This window comes from Rhopilema esculentum, chromosome 11 (assembly GCF_057945365.1).
Source record: "Rhopilema esculentum isolate cy_ngs chromosome 11, ASM5794536v1, whole genome shotgun sequence".
Classification (NCBI taxonomy): domain Eukaryota; kingdom Metazoa; phylum Cnidaria; class Scyphozoa; order Rhizostomeae; family Rhizostomatidae; genus Rhopilema; species Rhopilema esculentum.
In genome coordinates, this window is record NC_142825.1 from 7,887,264 (window position 1) to 7,909,152 (window position 21,889).

Genomic DNA, 21,889 nt, shown 5'->3' on the forward strand with positions numbered 1-21,889 from the left:
CTGAGGCCAAAGGGTGATACTTTGAAATGTCAACGTTGGTCAGAGATAATATAAACTTCTTGTAAAGCATAAATATTTAGTAAAGAAAGTGAAACTTGAAACAAAGCGATGTTTTTTAAAGCGAAGTTAAAGTCCCTTTCTTAATAACTCCAGTCGTAAATATTCAGTCGCAGTATTACATGCAAAGCATTATGTTTTGGTAGTTTTGGATTTTAGGCCCAAAAGCGGTTCATCCTCTTTTTTAGAAACATTTATCAGTTTCAACATGGTTGAATTTTTAAGTGGCTAAGTAGCGGTTACATAACTGCCAAATACGTTATTTTATTACTTGATACTAAATCTAAAATACGATCAATGAAAAACGAATAAATTTATACACAAATTGAAGTCGAAAAGATTCCCAAAGGCTCAAGGCAAGTGAAGCTTGTCGCGGATGTACCCGTCGCGGTGCCACTCTTTCAAGCAAAAGAAAATGTCACTCAAAACATAAAACGTTGTTAACCAGAAAAATATTTTTGTTCAACAGAAACACTTGCAGTGGCCAGGCTAAAAGGATATCTTATTCCCGGAAAAAAACAAAAATATAGAAATATTGTTAGATCGTTTTGCTGTTCATCAAGCTATTTTGCTGTTCATCAAGCTATTTTGCTGTTTTATCCATAATTTGTTTCTTCTCGTCTGACCTGTAAGATATGTGCTACTAACGTTCTCAGCAAGAAAGGTAGGAGTGATTAAAATTTCTGTAGCTCCTCCCTGGTTTTTTAAAAAGCCAGTAGGAAAGAAAGGAAATTGACTGAAATTAAAATAAGCAGAAGGGTTATTCATGATCTTGATGGCAATTGGCTTCAAACTCAAGACAAGCATATGCCATATCTTGGCCACAGGTCTTGTGGATGGGCGGATCATAATATATATAAAATCATTGCACAGGAATCGGGTAGTGAACTCCATTTTCTTCAGATTAGTATTCTAGAAAAGTATTTAGCTCCTTTGATGTAGATTTGTCCGCCGCAAATGTGTAACTTCCCGCACGTGTACAAACATGTTGTGATGGTTATGGCTAGAATTTTCCACTCTTCTTTCATATCGAGAAACATGCCAAGTTTTCTCACTTCTTTCAACTCGGTGGTGGTTGCTCACCATAATGAGGGTGGTTTCGACATTTTTTGCCTTTTCTGACAGTCTCGTTCTTATTTTTTAGAATGAGTTTCATTTAAATTTTGCAGAGATGAATATCTGAATTCTCGTTTCTGAATAAAACGCGATTTGGTATTATTACATATAGAAACACCCCTTTGTCCATAATGTTCACGGTTATTTAGTACTTTTTGTTCTGGCAGTTATAAATGCTGTCTTTTGTTTTAGAACAATAGGTCCCTGAGCCTCTGGTAGCAGCCTAGTTTCTAAACCCATTTTAGATTTCCAGATCTTCAAGATCAGGTGAAAAGTTATGCTCGTAACGTCGTGCCAAATATTCATTTCTTGTACAAAGTCGTTATTTTATTTTATCGAATTCTGTTCATTTACGTACAACACGTACAACTTCATTGATTATCAATCTAGGCTACTAGGCTCTGACATCGGTTTCGGAGATTATGCAAGTAAGCTTGAAGCCGCTTGATAGGCATGCTGCGTGACAATAGTGAAAGATCAGTCTTGATCTTGCTACGACACCTAATGACACGAAATGTGATCCTTATTCTATTCATTCTTGATATAAATCCATTTGCTCAACAGATTTGATTATAGAAGCGATAGAATAATATGTTTTTGAGAAGATCGATTCAGCCAGGGGTATTGTTTCTGCTGCTAAAAGACCTTTTCAACAGTAAAGCTCTCGCTAGTACGGACCCAAAACCACGATGGATTACTTATTTTATCACGGCTAACTCCGATTAAGCTCCCTTTTGTCCTTAATCAATCTATCCAGTTTCACTATCCGTTTGCTAATGAAGGAGGCTTTTAGAACTTAGACACGAGGGCGTGGTCTAGATTCAAGGATATTGTGAAAGACATGGATTTAAGAGATAAATCTAAATAAGTTCATGTGGAACTCTCCAAAGAGAGCTATAATGCAACGAGAGAAAGAGATGTGTATTAATGTTTCAACAAAGCTTGCAAGATATTTGAATTCAATTTCAACATGAAAATAGTTTTATAGGCCTTACTTTACTTGATTATTCTCAAAGCTTTTTAATTGAAATCATTATTGACAATAAAATTAGATGTATTCACAGCGATTATATCTTCCTTTTTAATTGCAAAAGCAGTTAAACTATTGTCGATCAATTAAAATGCATTTGCAATTGAACCCATACCTCAAACTATATTTTATGACAAGATCAATAGATTCTCCATATTCTGTCTCGAACACTTGTTCATTTTTTCCCTTTTTTGTTGATTTACCAATCGTTTCAGTGTTTTCCTTCGATGACACCATATATTCTGTTATTCTTCAATTATGAAAGAAATAAAAAAATAGAATGAAAAATACTTTGAGATACAGAGCAACCTTGCACCTGCCACTCTCAAATGTTTTAAGAAACAAGTTCGATGTTGAGTACTCCAGTTTATAAACCATGCCGTAATTTTCACCACTTAATTTTTGCTTGAGAGTTTATTCATTTTAGCTTGATCAATTTTAATATTTTGGATCTTAGGTGTAGTTTTTCGTGTTGGGAAAATATTATAATTCATATATCTCAATTTATATTTTGTGATTTATTCCATTACGGAAAACATGATATTTTTCATGTTGGCCGGAAGAAATTGCAAATTGTTTGCTGAAATAGTTTGATTTGTGAAGTTCCTTAATTTTTGTCGAAAGATTTCGAAAGCCCCTGCAGCTTAAAGGTTCCTTTGCAATAAATTACCAGTTTCCAAGAGTTTAGAAAACACTACCATCATGTTTCATTTTCCTGAACCAATATAAACCATGAAAAACAACAATTTTGGAGCGGGAAATAGAATGCGCTTGACAATGTACATAACTTTATTTTAGTATACCAAGGACCTTGGTAGAGGCACTTATTTCAATTGAATCACTATAATCTTAGCTTTTGAGAACTACTACTAAACTGTCTCTATAAAATGTGATAAAAAGCCTCTCTTTAAATCGGTGTTTAAGGAAAATCTTGAATGGACTATCTTCTGGCAGTAAGAGAAATACAGACTAGAGCTTAGGTATCTTTGTAACATACTACCAATTAATTGTTTAGGTACTCATTTCATGTTCTGGTTCAGATTTTTTCCCAGACTGCGCAACATTCAATATTTAATGCAAAGATAAGTTTTGGATTTTGGTAAAACAAATAAAAATTTCATAAAGAGACATTTGAAAGGAGAAACGGACCATCATTGCTATCAGAAAGATGACTCATTGCCCCATTCCTCATTTTTTGGCTTGTTATAATAGGATTCATTTTAGATAACTACCACATGAATTCTAGTCTTCCAATATGTGAGTCATCACCGTCAATGAAAGGAAAGATCATATACGTTGACTCGAATTTACAATTGCGGATACTCTTGGCCTTTAGGGACGGGGAATTTGCTTTCATTTAGACTTTAAGGTAGAGAGCAGAGAAAACGACTATTATTCGATGATTTGAATTGATATAGCAACCTACTGTTTAACGAAATCTGCAACTTCATCGAATAAATACTTCTCTACATACGTAACCAAATCCTCCATACAGGGTCCCAAATAAAATGAGAGTCAATAAGCACATCAGATTTCTACAGATGTCAAGGACACAGAGATGCTAGTTAGCACGATCATGGCTAATTTACTGCTTTTGATAATTGAGCGTAAACGAGAGTAGCGATAAAGAAATTACTGAATGACATCTTATTGAATAAGATTCTAAGTATTCCAGAAATTAATCATGGATTGAGTTGCAGATCTTTTAGATCTATTTCACATATCCATCAGACAAGCGTTTTGCTATTTGCCCCACTGCATCCACATGGATACGGATAGACTGTCAATCTTGATTGCAGCCACGCCAGTGAATCCTGTTTAGAACAAAATGGAAGATCCTTTTGATTCTCCTGTTTGCTCACGGATATGTGGTTCTTGAATTTATTATGATTATTGTCTAAATAACTAGAGGCCTCAAGATCAATTGTTCCTTATTCCTGAGACGTGGGAAATTTGTGCTTGATGGTTCAATAAAATGGATTATTTTATGGCCAGGTAACAAAAACAGGTCTTGTTGTTCGTGAAGACCTATTTACATTTGAATTCGCATTTTGACTGCGAAAATTAGCTAAACATTGGTGAAAAGGGCCATTGATGACAAAATTCATCCATGTTAATATATATATTTTACTTCAGCCTTAGTTCACACATGGCAAGGAACTTGAAACTTAGTATTGAAATAATCTGCCACTTTCGAACCTAGAAATCGGGGTTCTCACATGCCTACAAGGCTTCTTTACACTCTCAAGGAAACTACCATTGAAATTAAATTACTTTCGTTTACAGTCAAACGTATTTAAACTTGTAGCCACATCGATACGGAGGCAAAATCTAGTTAGTTCTTGTGTACGTTAATCTAACATGACCAGAACACATTTCCAGCCGCCACCTCTGTGGGCAATCTTTAAACTACCGTCCAGCATTGACATTATGATCGAATCGACGGGTATTCCCATTTAATATGAATTTAAGGCATGGTTCAACATCTGCATATGCCGCCCATGCCCTGAATGGTCCATGAACGGTGACGTCATATCGTGTCCATAGTTTAGCATGCCTGAGATCCTGCCATTTTCCATCATCATTCCATCCCCGTGCTGAAAGTTCTGTGCCATTGAATATGGCGGTGGAGGAAGGTCGCTTGGGGATAAACACGAATAGTTGTTGCTTTGTCCTGAATTCGAGGGTGGCGTAGGGTAGAAAGGCTCCAGATTCGGTGGAGGAATGTGTGGAAAGCTCTCATGCATAGGTATCATGTTATCAAACGGTTGTAAATGGTTTGAAAATGGTGTTGTAAGCGGAGTGTGTGGTGGTGTATCGCTTATGCTCGAACAATCTCGCCTACACGATCGTTTCTTGTCATCGCATTCCAAACCCGACCTGCTTCGCGTTTTAACTTTCTTTTTGGACTTCGCTGATCGTTTGGATGGACTATCATCCATTTGGTTGGGATTATTTTTCTTAGCAATTTTCTTTAGCTGAAAAATGGAAAACAGTATTAATTTGAATTTACAAAATATGGAATGGTGAACTGAAAAATAGGCAATGGTATTTCTCCTTCCTCGATCAATGCCATGTGGAAAGAGCAAACTGTGCAATAGCAAATGAAACAATTGCAGAAAGCTATGTTTTCAATTTTAGTTTTTGCTTCATTCGTTGCATAATAAACACAGGGCAGCATTTAAACATGATACATTAGATCACTTCTGAACTTCTAATAAACAGGCATTTCATACAAGCAAAGATAACAAAGATGGAAAACCTTTTTCGAACACCTAGCAAATATTTTCAGTAAACACCGACAATAAGTGACGAGTGCTTTGATTATAGTGTACCTTTGCTCGCTGGTTTTGGAACCACACTTGAACAACTCGAACACTTAATCCTGTATCACGAGACAATTCCTCTCGAACCTGAAAAATAAATACAATGAAGATGATTTCTAATAGCAATTTTTCTTACTGAGGGCATAAATGCATTTTTCAAGAAAAACACATACGGTACAATGAATTATGCGAATTGAACTCTTCTTCCCTAAAGCCAATATCTGCTTTCTTTTCATTCTTTGTCACAAAAACAGGGTAAGATATCAGCCAGACCGCAATGCTCGGTGCTTCTCAAATGGTGCTTGGAATATATTTCTAAAAATGCTTCATACTACACTTCTGCAGTGTGAAAACAAAGGAAATTTCAGATTTTCATCTCAAGTGCCATCTTCTTTTGTAAAGTTTTTATTTATCTTCCTCATTTTATACTTACAAACATATTCCTATAGTATTTTCACTTCTATTCAAGACACATGCCATTAACTTTTATATCACATGGGAAACAAACTCATTAAGAATAAAATATTGTTTTATTGCTGGTTATTTTATTTCATAGCCGCCTAAGTTTTTGAAGGCTGCTACGACTTTGAAGCAGACGAAATCATAAAAGAATTGCTCCTCTAGTTGTTATTCATATACATATTTTGAAGTTCGGGTATGCTATAAATCTAGTAAGATAACTATGTTTCGCGAGAAAATACAAAGCAAGTGATGTCACACTTTATGAAAAGTAAGACAAGTTTTGAAGATGGAAATCAAAGCACCTTTCTACATGGTTTTGGTGTCATCTCGAATGAAGCCTTGAAGGCTTTTCTTTGAGCACTTGTTAGTATTGTTCTTGGCCTCTTGGGTGATTTCGTTTCGCAGCTAATATCACTGGAGACTGGCGATGCTTCACTCTTATCCGAAGCAGCTGCGTAGAAAAAAGCATTTAAGTCATAAATCCGTGTGATGTAGAATGCAATGCTTCCTTCTATCAAGGTGCAATTTGTGCAACTGTGGAGACAAAAATCTAAGTGTTTTAACAAGAGTAAACTGTGTTTCAGAATAAGAATTAAAGAACTAACAAATACTTGGGTGATATGACTGGGTGTACTAAAGCTCATTTCTACCCCATTGCCATCACATAAACACATAAAAGAAGTTGCTAGGGAATTGCTGACAAAACAAAACATTTTTCCGAATTTGGGATTTCAAAAAATATGTACTTTATTCAATCAAAGCATCTGTTCTGAAAATTTACTTTATTGAAAAAACATAAATTAATTTATGGCGTTCTAATGACAAGTACACATTTCTATACATAAAAAGGTAAAGGAAGCTAATATAAAGTAAAAAAAAAATTATTAAGTTAGTACTGAATCAAAGTAGAGATTTAAATGGACTAGGGTAAAACTGCTTGATAAATACACATTTGACTCTATCCAAGCTAACTTTATTTAAAGTCGAGCCTGCTACGATCTCTTTTGGTGCTAAAGAATAGGAGAGAGTTAGAAGGAAGCCTTTATATTAACACAGGTCATGTATATGGATCCCAAAAGTTTTAATTGGGTTTTTTTTATATTTAGATACTGCCTTACAGCCCGAAATCTCGGGAGTTTGCACATTTTAGTGATTTCGATCATGATTCTATATTGACAAGGGAAGGTGTTACCCTGATTTGTTCAGATTCACAACACAGATTCACATTCACATCACAGAAATCTGCGCTAATGGCTCACATCATCTATAAACTCTAAATAAATGACCGACTTTGATTATGTAATGCCTAGAGAAATGTATGACAAAAAATTTGTTGATATAGATGAAACCTGAGAAAGGGCCAGATGTTGAAAGCAACTTACTAGGGTGGGATAAAAAATGCCGTGCGTATCCAGCTGCTTATACGAACCAGCCGAAATCATGTATAATCCGATTCAGTTTGAAGCCTATTATCATTCACCTCTTTGTATCTTATTTTATTTCAGATTTCATAGAGTCATTTCTTTCTTCGATCGACTTTACGTGGTGATTTTTTTAAGAAAAAAGTGAACAGGTATTTGCCCCCAGTGTTCAGAGGAAGTGGGTTGCCTGAAATAAGTGGGTTATCATCATCATTATCATGAGAAAACTTTTGATGATTAAAAGGTCGTGCTCAAATTATCTCATCGATAAAATCATAAAATAAAGGAACGGATTTTAGTTGAAAATTTCAATATTTGGCGAGATTCAAAAATACTTTTTCAAAAATGTTGTCTCTTTAGCATGATGGGTTTGATATGCTGTAAATTTAACCAGTTTTGTCTTTTAAGAAATGACATTCTTCATAATAAATTTGGGTCAAACACTGGTGATTGAAGCTTCACCATAATGGCAGGTCGAGTGTAACATGTACGTTATTGGCAATAAGCAAGGTGATTTATGTCCGATTTCAAAGTAGCAATATCTCCCCTGTAATATGGTTTGTGATTAAAAAGACTATAGATTTTACGCACGTAAAGCAAAAACAAGATATCTATTTAGAGACAAGTGCTTGCTTGCATCAGATCATTTAAATAAGAACTTTTTAGGGTCATAAAGCTAAAAGGGATGCTACCTATGAAAGCTCTTTCTTGTTATGTTTCAGTCAGTTGTCACTGATTTGATTTATTTGCATTTATATCGGAATTTTGAGGCATTTCTTCATGTTAGGTAAAAAGCTACAAATTCTAACAATTCTCAATTTTGAAAATTTCGAATATTTTTATGACGTCACACCTCGAACTTCTACATGTTGGGAGTTTTGATTGCAAAAAGGAAAGCTTGGATCATAAAAAAACAGAAACTGCAAACAACACATTATATGATCTCCATCTAACACTGAAAGTTGAACGACAAATTCATTTAAAGATACTGGTATTAGCTGTGAACACTCTTCCGTAATTCGTTTCCAATTGTGCCTTAGACCGTGATTAAATATATGTTTCGCATGGATTCTTTCAAATTACGAAATGCTTTGCCATTAAATATGGTCGAAAAATGAGCAAATCGCTCAATCGTGCAATTCGTGACAGATCGTGCAATTAGAAGAGCGATTACACATATATGTAGGATTCAGAGCTGATATTTGTTGAGTGAAAATCTTTTGGCAAACGTAAGAGAAATTCATACAAAACAAAGGCCAAAAGAAAGGGTGTCGAACTGAAAAGAAAGGACGATTAGGTCTCTGCACAATAATCGGAAAAGTAAAGAGTGGAAACCATTACCGACAGATATCATTGATCTCCTTATACACAGATCGGGTAATATTTGAAGTATTACTTTACTGGAATCCAGAAGAGTCATTTTAAAAAACAGCTTGATCAAACTGGTAAAAAAATCTGCTGAGAAGTAAAGAATGAAGACATGTTTGGATTTAAAGAGAGCTCTTGTGATCGCAAGGATCAACTGAGGATAGAAGATTTGAACTGAAATCAAGAAGCTGCCTTGATTTTGTTGACAGTTGCATAACAGCGGTAATTGACAGTAATGAAAGAAATGTGTCATGTTTACTTACCATGTGTGGAGTCTGATATGACATCTTTCTCGGGCCTGATTCCATTCAGGTCTTCTCTGCAGAAAAGCCGGTCATCCTTTAATCCGAATTCATCACCCTTCTCCAGTGACTGGCCACACTCGTAGCATTTGAAACAATGAAGATGGTATACATTGTGCATTGCTCGCATCACCAGCTCATTGGCAGCTATATCTTGTTTGCATGTCGAGCATTTAGCACCAAAAAGTCTGAAAAAGAATTTTAGGTGCCATATCAACAACCTGTGCATTTGTCTATTGGGAGGAATAGACTCTTGAACCAAATTATGTTTCGAAGCTAAGCGGACAGAAAGATTAGTGATTGTCATTAAATGATCTTTAAAATCATCATAGAAACAAATAATTTAAAACGAAAATTAAAGGCTAGTGAATTTAATGAGGAATTAATCTGTTAATGAAACTAAAGAAATAAGTGGGGAGAAACAAATAACAATGCAAAATGTATGAAGGCTTTGTTATGGTAGACACACAAAGCCTCACTTAGAGACCTGAAAGGATATTTCAACTTCTGTCATCAACAGAGTTCTAAAGTGATGACTTCAAAAAAATCTATTTTGAAAAGATATTATATATTAAGGTCACAAATTGGCTGAAAAATGGCCAAATGAGAACAGGCTCTTCCCCCATAAAATCACTGTAACTTGGTTTCGGTTCTAAAATCGATGCACCAGGCCATAACAAGAGTATAACCTTTAGCAAAACTCAATATTTCATACTTTCAGCTTATCCACGTGATTTATCTGGTTATGCAATTTTAAAGGAATTGTATGTTGTTCCTCAATGTTATGTGATCAAAAGCTAAAAATTCTAAAAGTTCATTAATTCGAAAAATTCATAGATTTTTCATAACGTCACGCTTAAGAACTCTAGATATGGATATTTGATTGCAAAAAAGAAAGATAGGACATCATATCATTGACACAAATTCATTTGAGGACGGGGCTCGGATCGATACCTAAAGACTCTTTATTTAACAGCATTCTCGAAGCTGTAGTTTTTAAAATTTGTAATAGGCTAACGACACTTGCATCCAAATTGGTGACTCAAGAGACATTCATAATAACGGATAAAGAGGCAAGACTCCACGGCATCATTATCAAAGTCTTCTAATATCACAATTTTAGTTTTCTTCTCATGTCAATATGGAAAATTCACAATAAATTTTACACTTTGTATCGGTGGCCTTATGTCGAGCCCTGGCAGAAACCACGCAGAATATGTGGAGTTAGGGGTGAGGTGGGGAGAATGATGGAAACAAGATGGGATATGTTGGATGGATATGTTATAAACGGCGGTGTATTAATCTACAAAGGCGGTCACAGCAAGAGAAGTGTAGGTAGATCCATTTCCCTATCAGGGTTTAAGGGCCACAACCTTTCAAGAGCAAATGCTTGCTAAGGTTTTCCCAACTATGAATTCGTCAGCAACTAAAGTTTATACACAACGTAAGACGAGATTGCATTCATCAAACGAGTAAGAATTTGCTATTTATTCTGAGATGTGAACTTGATGTTTGCAACACAAAATCCAAAGCTTTCCTTTGATTAATTGTATAATTTGCCTATATGTAATTCACTCAAGATAACCCCATGTTTCTAGCATCTTTTGATTAATATTTTATACGCTTGCTTGTGAAGTAACGACTGCACTAAGAATAGATTTTCTTGTTTTCCTGCTATCACAGGTAGTTCCTACCAGCCAGTGCAAGGTTAACGTCTTGCGGGTTTCCTGTCGTCAAGGTTCTAGACAAGACAAGCATAATCAAAGTAGCAATAATGTTTTGCTCTAAACATTAAATTTGGTTGGGGCACTCTTGAGTTGATATTGACATCGTTTAGGATACATAAATATATCATGAAGATACAGAAATTGATATCACTCAGATAGAAATATAGATAATATTCAGGTGCAGGTACAGATATTATCAAGAGAGCGATATAGATATTGTTCAGGTACAGGTAAAGATATTTTTCAGAGACAGATATAGCTGTTACTCAAATCCAGATAATGGAGTCTATAGAATTACAAGATATAGAGGTCTTTTAGCAGAGTCTCTTATAGCGGATAGCGTTCATAACAGCTATTAGTAAATAATTGCAACCTTCTCCTGACAATTATGCCATTTTAAGAAGTGAACAACACAAATGGTTTCTGGTAGAAAGCTGCATTTGTGGGAAAAAGGTAATGTTATATGGGAAGCTTAATGGAAGAAAGAATATTCTACAGCAATCTATGCGATGCTTCTTCGTGCAGTCTGTCATGGCTTTATTGAATGGTTCTAAGCGATAGAATAATCCAGTTATCAATTGCTTAGAGCTCACCCTTTCCAATTTGTATTTGTAAGCTCCAAACTTTAATTTGGAAATAGTGGATCTACAGCTGGCAGCATACGCTGTAGCTCCATTGGACCCAAAAATACATTGCTTACTTAAGCTCCGAGTACGGTGAGTCGTCTTGGAAAGGCGACAAATTTGCTAAAAAGATCAGCTACAAAACTCTGTACGTATCTAGATAATCAATCGCACAGGCGACAAATGTCAGTGTATTACAAGCTGTATTTAAACAGCTGAGACTCGATTTAGTATAAATCCTATCTGATTGCAGACGCTGTGTTTACATCTTACGAATGGCTTCTACTAATCTACAGACTTCTTAATTGCATGCGATTTTGATGAACAAAGTTTTATAATTGTAACTTGTCGGCGGATGATCATCACCAGTGTGGATTTGCATCATGACTATTTCAGATAAGACGGCCTTTTGGCAGCTGCTCTATCCAAGGATCGTTTTACGTTTTCAACGACACTGCTAATTGAAAGTTGTTAGTTCAACAGTTAACATAATCCACACATGCTTGCTTTTCGTAACAAATTGTCTAATATTGATTAAGTCATTTTTCCTTAAACTTCAATTTGGGATGCTTTCGTGTTTAAATTTGTCTGTCGAATAGCTCTTTTAAAAAACTGAAATAACACAGTCACAACCTGGAGTCGAAGTATTAATTCGTCTGGTAAATCAACTTTCAGGCAATCCATCGAGGCAATCTTGGTTCAGGTAGCACAATGAGAAATCTAATTCATGAAAGACGCCTTGAAACTTCCTAGTTTAGCTAAAATTAAGAGTAGCACAGCTAGCCTATGTCCTGCAAAAGGCTAATCTCAAAACTGATATTTGACATTAGCTAGTAATATTCTAATTTTACATTGATGATCTTGTTTCAATGAAATTTGAACACACAAAGCTGCAATTTTTCAACTCAAAGGGATTTTGCAGCATTGTGCAAATTTCTATCCAAACGATGGCTGCTACCTTTTTTAAGTAACAATCTTTGAAATTCATTCAAACATTTTGGTATTTCTTTAGAATTTGATCAAGATAATTTTAGCTGCATTAAAATGATCTTACTACTTCGCTTGGCCGCTTCTAGTTGAAATCAAGGTACAATGAACCTATAGGCACTGTTAAATGATCAAAACAAATGAATTATGGGAACTACGAGAAGCTTGCACTTTTCCCTAGAAGTACAAAATAAATTGCCTCTTTGGAAACGATACGTTCAAAGGATGCTACTTCATGTAGTTCACAATCTCTTTTTTTCATCCACCGTGTCAAAATATCAAAGAGAACAAACAGAGATACCGATTTGCGATTATTCATTTCACGAGTAAAAGGACTGTTTTTACATCTTGATTTTATGTGTTAGTGATAAGTGATATGATATTCCGTGCAAAAGGATCAAAAGAATATGGCCCACGTGCTACTTAACCCCTTCTTTCGTTGATCAAACAGTTCTAGTTTCAGACTGGAGACGCTCTTCATGGCTATTGCCTGACAAAGTATCGATAGAGGACATTGGATCTAAGAGTATACGGATGTTTAGGTACATGATGTTTCATAGTGAACTCAATTAAAGTCTCCAGCACGAGTTTAAGCAAAACGAGACATTTTTTATCAAACTTAACGCTACGTTTTCAGGCAGCTTATGGGAGCTAACATTACTTCGTTTCACCTTTACTCTGCAATACAATATCTCATTCCTGCAATGAAATTTACAAGCAACACTTAAATATTCTTTCACAGTGTACTGCAAAAGAAAGCCGTGCACTTTTATCACATTTATCATTTTTATCAGTTCAGATCTTATCTCTACATGGAAAACACACAAATCAGAAAATGGCTTTAAGAAAAAAAGCCGCGGGATTTCGGGAAGAGATTTGTTCTAAAATTGGATTATGACTTTAACAAAATGGCAGTTAAACATTAATCTATCGAAACCTGACGCAGTTACAAGCTCATCTTCTCTAGAATCAGGCAAGTAGAGACAAATCTGGAATTAGGTCGATAAAAAAGATAAAATCGCATTTCAGCGTACAGCTCAAGGCTTTGACTGTCAATTCTTTTCATACTGTACAAGCAATCCTTTTATTTAACAATTTTATTCTGCATTTAGGCTAGACAAGAGCGACAACCGAACTGAACGGGCGTCACCTTCTCGTGATCTAGAATAACGTCATGTTCTCCTTGGTGAACGAGCCTTAACGATGCTCTCTGATTCTCCTTAATTCTTTGCTATTTCTTCAAGACTACCGATGTAAATATCTAGCAGTGGATGCAGATTAAGTCATGTCAAGAAATTTGTAGCGGAGTCTTGGTGCTAAAATTTGCCTAGCTTTTTGGCATCTTGTTGTAATTTTTGTAGACAAACTGTCCGTGCTTTGTTGCAATAGAGAAAGACCTTTCCAATAAGTTAAAACAAGGCATGACTTGATAGTCTGAATACATTTTGTATTGACTGACATGATACTTTCCTCACGAACATCACTCGAGTGTACGCCACTTTCTCAGGATCGTTTTCGATTAGTATTGATGTTTCGGTTAGTATTCTTATCGAAATTCTTAAACAAGACTTTTCCATGACATGTCATGTTATCATATACTTTTGCAGAACATAAGTATAAACCTTTCAGGTTGCTTGATTGCTGATTATTATATTAACCATGCTGTTAAATAGTCTTATTCGGAAAGAATACTTATTGGCGGTAATTTGTGTTATTGATAGCATTTTATTGCCGAGGTTTTATTCGAAAAAAAGGCCTTGTCTAACCAGTGCCCTGCCACGCCTACAGGCGTTCTAGAACTTAGAGCGCAATTTTTTGCCAGAACAATACTTGAGGTGCGTTGTTGTGTGGTCCATGAGGAATATAGCTGAATAACAGGAACGCATCATAAAGTTTTATAAGGATTGACTATCGTAGAACAGGATTCTCGATACTCAGCACTGGGATGAAGAAGTTTTGGTGTTATTTTAACGGAAATTGGTCGATCTCAAATCCATGGAATTCTTCCTTCTCCATTGCCTTTGAGAACGCGTTCACTGAAATCGGTCGCCCTAGAAAGTGCTTCATTTCTAAGGGCATTAAAAGACAGTTTTGATAGCAACGTAAACAAATAATTAATTGACTTAAAGGCGATATTTATACTTCCTTCTTTGCATACGGACGCGTACATAGATATAAAGCATTGAAAGGGCTTGGTAACTCAAAAACATAACTTAATGCTATGTTGGTTTACGTTGCACTAATCTGATAAATGCATTAATTCTGTTTTACATTATATGCAATTAATTATCATTTCTGTATGGCAAGACTGTGTAAAAATTAAAGGGATATCGGTTTGTTTCATAGAGTAAAGTGATGATCGTATTAGCCAAAAGTCAAGGGATTACCGTCCTTTCGAAAGCTTATGCCGCAAGACCGCGTTGAATTTGCTAGGCACGTCACAAACCACCATATGCTTTGTTGATGCATCGATTACCTTTGCATACCAACCAATACTATTACAATTCTAGCAAGCATCATCTGTATTCTACTGGGGACTTGTTTAGTTAAATGCCGATTTTATAAAGTGATGGATTCTAGCAGCAATACCTTTAGGAAAACACGTTTGATAATAATGTTTTGGCGACAGATTCATGTACTGTTTCAAGCATGAATGAAATGCAGCGATTCCCTATAGTGTACAGGGGAAAGCTACAGTCTTTGTCAGATCTTGAAAACTTTGAAATTTAACGAGAGCCATCAGAAATTGGAGGGCTATTTTCATGAAAAAAACAATAATTGTTTTTCTGAAAAAGGTCCGACTTCGGTTTCCATAAGGTGATTGCGTTCTATTAATGGGCTTTCTGGGATGTTCTCTTGCAAAATCGGATATCATATCCTACGCTTAAAAACAGTTTGAAACTTATGACATCAGAAAGAGAGAAAAACAGTATAAGAAAAGCAGCTAGATCATTGGATGTGTAATAAACCAAATTGCAAAAGAAATCCTTAAATTACTTCTCAAGCAACTTATTGACCACAACCCTAGCTTGAACGAATTACTTCTAGAGACAGTAAAAAAGAAAGATTTGTTGTAAGATCTCACTATTGAATATATGACATTAAGTTGACAACTAAATCTATCTTCTTTACATTTGGTGGGAAATTTTGAAATAATGTCTTAAACAAGATTTAAGGAACGGAGTTAGTCACTTCTAGAGAATTACTATCCCGTGTAGCGGATGCTACTGCTGAAATTGGCGTACTAAGAATGTGCTTTTGTAGCCTGTGAAGGAAACCGTATTTTATAGACCAAAGACCAACAAACCGTATATCTAAACTAGAGACATTGGAAATAGAAAAAAGGCCCAAAAACACTGAAAGGAGGATCTATGTAAATGAAATTGTATTCAATATATAAAGTACGCGGAAGCTTTGAGGAAAATATTTCTGACAAATGATCATTAATAAAGCACAACTCGTTTTCATTGTGGAAATAGAAGTGACTTTCATCGAACATCGATAGGCGAAAACAACTTGTATCTTGGTAAAGATACTTTTTATTTCCAAAATGTACGTAAAATAAGCTAAACTGCTCTTGAATACAAAGTGGAATATCGCCAATAGTATTGTAAAATATTAACTTCTTAAATGCAAATTTTTTCAGATGTATAGCTTGCTGCCGAAATGACAAGGCTTCTTCTTTGATTAAACCTGTAACTTTTTGCAATAAAGGTATGCCTACCTCGTATTATTTGGGGTAAAACATATGCATGTGTGGTGTTCCTAGATATTCAAGAAGTTCCAAAATAGTCAAAAAAGTGTTTAAGTTAGCGAGGAGGATGCCATTCGAAAAAACGTTGTGAAAAATGTCTGTTTTGACAGCTGCTACATTGTTTTGCCCTCGTCCTGTACAGCAATGGAAACTGGAATGTTTTTCTAAATGGATAATTGTTGCTATGCTTCTTTTTAAGCGGGAAACAGATTGCATTGAATGTTTTAAGGGTGATTACGTCTTAGTTAATAAGAGAAGAAGTTGCTAGGAAATTCTGATCGTGGATATCATTGCAAATGGTGACTGAACATTGGCTTGACGTAACATCTTTTCAAATTTCATGAGAATAAGAGAGATGTTTGCAGGCTTTTCATATTCAACTCTTGTTCATCAAAGACAGCTTTTAGACGAACAGTTTGTTTACCAAATCACATCTTTATGAAACCATTTAACTATTTAGAGCCGGCCAGTTTTGTAAATAAGATCATGGGAAAGTGCTGTAGCTTGCCATCTGTAGGCTGGTAAAGTTTAGCTATGCAATACAACGGAGAGCTTCAAATGGCACTAACAAAATAAAGCCGCAGCAAGAATCGCTATGTAAAAGAGCGTACAAATGTGAGATCTTGTTTTTGATTATAAGAGTATTCTATAAACACGATATTGGCGTATTTGCATCAAATCCTCAGAAAGCTGCTGTTTTGGAGATGAACTTGCAAACAAACACAGATATAGCGAGCTGGTGGGAAACTTTGACTCTGCAAGCCGACATCTCTGAAATCAGGGTTTTCGTAATTATCTTTTGCATTGCCATTGTCATGCGATAGTCACTGTATTGTACATGAACAGCCATTCAGACAAACATTCTGTTTCTTAAGACTGATCAAGGCAAACCGCCCATTGTGATTGGCTGCTCTGACTGAGGCAAGCAAGCTAATTGTTATTGTTGAACAGTTTCAATGCAAATGATATAGTTGTAAGCCGAAAGTCTGTTTAAAAATAGTCCGCCTGCTTTATAGGATATCCTTCGGCTGCTAAGCATGGAAAGAGTTTAGCTTTAGATGCACAAAGCGGCTGTTCGCAGTGTAACCTGGCAGATAACAAATTTCTTGACTTATTGCAGGCTTCCGAAGAATAAGATTTGAATCAAAGCAAGAAGGTTGAATTGAAACAGCCAGCTAACTAAAGAAATTTGCTGGCTGAAAATTTCTTCCGAAATCTTCTTTAACTAGAATATTTTGGAAAAATTGCCCAAGTAGTTTTAGAAGATTTCTGCTTAATCTCATGACTCTCTCTATTTCTACGAATTAGAAAAGGTTGAAAAGAATGTATGCATTTTACTGATTTAGTCTCTTGCATCTGAGCGTTAACCAAAATTCTTTGAATAATATTCTTTAAGGCAAATGACAATAGATAGTTATCTAGAATTGTTGATATTCACCATATCTGTATATGGCCTGAGCCAGTGATGAGCGTACAAATTGCTTTAAGATACCGTGGAACACCGGATTCATGGACAAAATTATTTCTTCGGGGCAGCATACCTTTTGGCTTCTTCCTTTTGCTGTTACTATGTTCAAAGAAATGGGAAGGGCCACCAGGCCACGAAAAGCCAAAGCGTAAGGGTATCACGCATTCATAGCAGAAATTTTTGCACGTCTATAAACTAAGAGCAGCACATTTCAAAGTAAAGCAAACAGGTTTTGATGTTATGAAGATTACTTGAAAAACGATTCATTTGACAAAACGCTCATTCGGTCTTTCCCCGTAAATTGGGACTAAAATGATATTTCTCCTAGTAGCCAGTTGATATGCTTTGGAAAAAGAGACACGATGCCTTCGTCGTGATGCCTTTTCTAATAGAAACATGGTTCCAAAGACATAGAAACATAGCTTTGCTATTAAAAAAAGGTTGGCATTACTATGATGTGAGACTAGAGATGATTAATAGCGAGTGCGATAGAAGCATCGCTAAATAGAACAACAACTGATCAGGATTTATTGTTGGCTGGTGAAATCAATAGCTGCAAGGGCTACTTGACTAAAAGCTGAATTTGTAGGCCAAGCATCGGAGACCAATTGCCTCGGGTCCTTTCAAATAGATTAGGACAGTTGCTCTATAACTTCTGCTTGATTTATAGGAAAGCCAGGAAATTTGTAAGCGAATTTGACAAAGTTAGGTATCAAAACTGTGTCCTTCAATGGATCATGTATAAGGCTCAATAGACTAGTCGTTAGAATAGCAGCAAAGAAGAAGCATGACTATAACTCAAATTCCAATGTTTAATATGGCTCTCTTAGAAATGGATTTAAGTTACCTTCAAGCCTTTATCAAATGAGTATAACTGAGAAAATTCGAGCAAAGAATGTCTGTTTTATCTCAAGGTAAGAAACAGACGACCAAGTTTAAAGCAATGTGTTGGTCAGTTTCGCTGTACTTAACGACAAGGCTTATTGAATCAAAGATAAAGATATTATATGGATAATCTTAGAATATCATGTCGTGAAATAAGTGTTTACCTTACGTTTATTGGAGTGCTTGCTACATGTATTCAGGGTATTTCATGCTTTGTTTTGACTTTCTGTACAGGGTAAACATGTATTTAAAAACAACTACTTACTGCGATGCACAAGATATCGACTGCTAGAAGTTGCGAAAAAACTAGGTCAAGAAGAATTGAAATGAGCTGTGATCGGAAAGCTTCGCGGGGCAAGCTTCGGAGAAGATAGTTGGGATTCCAATGTGGGAAGGGAATTGAATTGAAAGAAAAGAAAGGAGTGGCTTGGTTTCTTGAAACCACTGTTCTCATTCACAACAGTCAATAGTAGGGATTTTAGGTAGCAACTAGAGAACGGTGAGATAGGCCTTCAGATCCTCTCCTGAACAATACGGTGATCAGCTCTGGATTAATCGTGCTCATGTGCATTTTTCGCATACAGAGACCAAACCCCCTCAGGCATGCAACAGTTTCAAGAGACAAGACCGCAGCCAAGATGTTCAGTGGCAAGTGAATTTCAAGACATGGCTCAAACTGATAAGCAAATATTATGGCATGGCTCAAACTGATTAGTGACTTTGAAGACTTGGCTCAAACTGATAATTTGCTTGTGTTGAAGCCTCTCTTTTTTCACACAGGCTTCGTTTAAAGACAATGTACTGCCAATCGAGTGCTAAGATTCATATTTTCTAGAAAAATTATGACTGCATATTGCTGGTGTCAAAAATCATAAGGACAACAAAAACTATATTACTCTGAAAACTGTAGGGCTGTCATGATGACCATGGCAATAATCAGAGCCAACGGCTTTGATTTTCCGGCAGTGGATGCCAATGTTTGGAAGAAAATAAAAAGATGAACACACGTTTATTCTAATTTTGCGGAAAGAGGCGATGAAATTTCATCTACCACGCTATCTGATAGAAAGCGTGACATTTGCAGTTGTTTGAACATGTTGAAGGCAAAATAAAAAGAATAAAGCTTGAGAGAAGTTGCATGGTTTTAAATAAGCATATAAGGCAAAATACGAATGTTATCCGGGATGTCATAAGTCATATTGCATCATTATTCGAGTCAGCCTTCACCTCGTTGGTATCAATGTGAAGCAGCTGGCTCCACATGGCCTAGACCCGCACTCAGGAAAGACTGTCAGGAAAGACAAGCTCTTTCATTCATCTATCTATTTCAATGCTGGGAGGCAGAAGAGAAACACGGGTCATATTGCTATGATTGAAGAAAAATTATTAATGCATTTCATATAAATGAAATAAAAGTTGGAGCTTTTGGCTCGTGATATACAGAACATACATGGGAGCTTGCTGGTTTATGCCATCGTAATAAGTAGAGAACAAGTATGACTACAAGTCGCTTAGAGAACTAAGATCTCCCCAAATTTAAGTCATGCTGTAGTCGCTTCCTTCGGTATAATTTAACTAGCTAGTAAAGGGGTTTCAGGAGCGGGAAGGGAATCCCTGAAAGGCTGCTCTATTGGCAAATTTTTCAGTTTGTTATGATGTGGTTGACAATGCATCGAGGCAGCAGACTTCAAGTACAAAATAATATAAAGGGGTGCACTAATAGACAGTGTGACAAGTTAATGTTAATATTTTTACTATGTAAAGATACCAAACAAACTGAAAAAAAGAATTAAATATCAAGTCAAAATATGTTGAAAAATTTTTGTTGATTCTGAATTTGGCAGTGGGAATCTTTGAGCAAACGAACACTTACAGCGCATCAAGGGGAAGAAAGGCCGTGAGACACGGTAGAACTGAATACTTGTGGAGGGATATGAAGGATTTGCATGGATTCTGAAATAATCTCTTGCAATGTATGGAGCTGTCCATCTTGATCCAACACAAAACTATAACAGGAATTATGACTAGGATCTGTTTGTTTGAGTGGCATTTCAAACTTATTCAACCCACGAACTTTCCCATGTTTGTGTATTAACTGAGACCGTGTGACATGGTGTCAACCTTTTTAGTTTCTGGACGCTCTCATCTTGCAAAAATGTCTGGTTCCCTTATATAACAGCCATAACGAAAGTACTTATGTTTTAAAAATCATATATTTGAGTATATCCTTTATGCAAATTTATGCAAATATCGAGTAAATTCGACGAGATTGAAACTGGTGGGTCTGTTCCAGCTATGTTAAATCCAGTTATGGTGTGTCTATATGTAAATGCCAGTCTCCCAGTTTCCAATTGTGTACTATAATTACAAGACATCAAAACAACAAAATTTGAAACGAAGTTAAGTAATATGCAATCTGCTGCATAAACGAAGCATTTGAATGATGCAGAAAGTTTATATTCGCTGGGTTTAATATCTTCATTATCATTTTTTCATAATGGTATTTCCTTGCATGGAAGCTTTTATAAACCTCTACAAAAGACAAGCTTTTTGGTGAAATAAAGGAGTGGCTAGAATCTTGAATAACAGGTAAATGATAGCGTATAAGGCATCATATTGAAATGGTTCTGCTTTCTTCAACGTGAATCGTCCTTGTATGTAATAAGCACAATGCACACATGCTGTACGATATCTTGATAACAAAAATCAAATGTTTGTAAATGTGTATTCAGATGAGAGCCATGTTTCATAGTTTGTTAGTAAGTTATAACATTTTTTGCTATTGTCTTAGGAAAGATGCTCTTTGGTTGAGTTGCTTAACTTTTCTAGAAAGCAACGGGTACTGAGTTTCGCTAGTCCGCCTTACCAGAGCAAGTTTAGAATAATTGCTATCACTTTGAAATAACTTGGCAGTATCAACTGCATCTAGGGGGATCCTTAAGACTGAAGGTTATTTAGAATGTTCAACAATAGCCAACCTAAATAAGATAATATATATCTCTGGATTTCTCTGCCACAGATTTCATGTTTATTTTCTTGGAATCTCGACATAGAGCTGCATTTGATTTTTAGTCTTCACAGCAAAAATCGTGAGATACCCCCTGAAAGTGTAGGTATATAAAAGGATAGAGATCAAAATATTTGACACTTAATGCCTTTTTATGTCATAAATCAAAATTTCAATTATGAAGAGATAGTATCAGTTTATTTTACTTGAAATTTCTGCATTTAAATTCTAGTGCGTAACTGACCTGCTTTCATTTTAAAAGGGGTTGATATTTTCAAAGATTGAAAGATTGCATAAGACACTAAATTCTTAAACCATAAAGAAACTTATCGCTTGATCAAGATAACGCACCCAAC

The 21,889-nt window shown here is 35.8% G+C and overlaps 1 protein-coding gene across 5 annotated transcripts in view; it reads right to left on the minus strand.

Moving 5' to 3' along the window:
* Positions 1-2,161: 2,161 nt before the first annotated feature.
* The window catches only part of LOC135693986 (LIM homeobox transcription factor 1-beta), a 71,386-nt gene continuing 51,658 nt past the window's right edge, over positions 2,162-21,889 (minus strand). For 2 of the 5 annotated variants that reach the window (XM_065212607.2, XM_065212608.2), the window contains exons 4-7: positions 9,044-9,270; positions 6,294-6,442; positions 5,539-5,616; positions 2,162-5,181 (exon numbers count right to left, since the gene is read on the minus strand). In XM_065212607.2, the coding sequence (XP_065068679.2) occupies positions 4,660-5,181; positions 5,539-5,616; positions 6,294-6,442; positions 9,044-9,270 (976 nt within the window). In that variant the 3' untranslated portion in view covers positions 2,162-4,659. The remainder of the gene's footprint in view (positions 5,182-5,538; positions 5,617-6,293; positions 6,443-9,043; positions 9,271-21,889) is intronic. The other 3 variants (XM_065212606.2, XM_065212610.2, XM_065212609.2) reach the window with 2 other exon arrangements.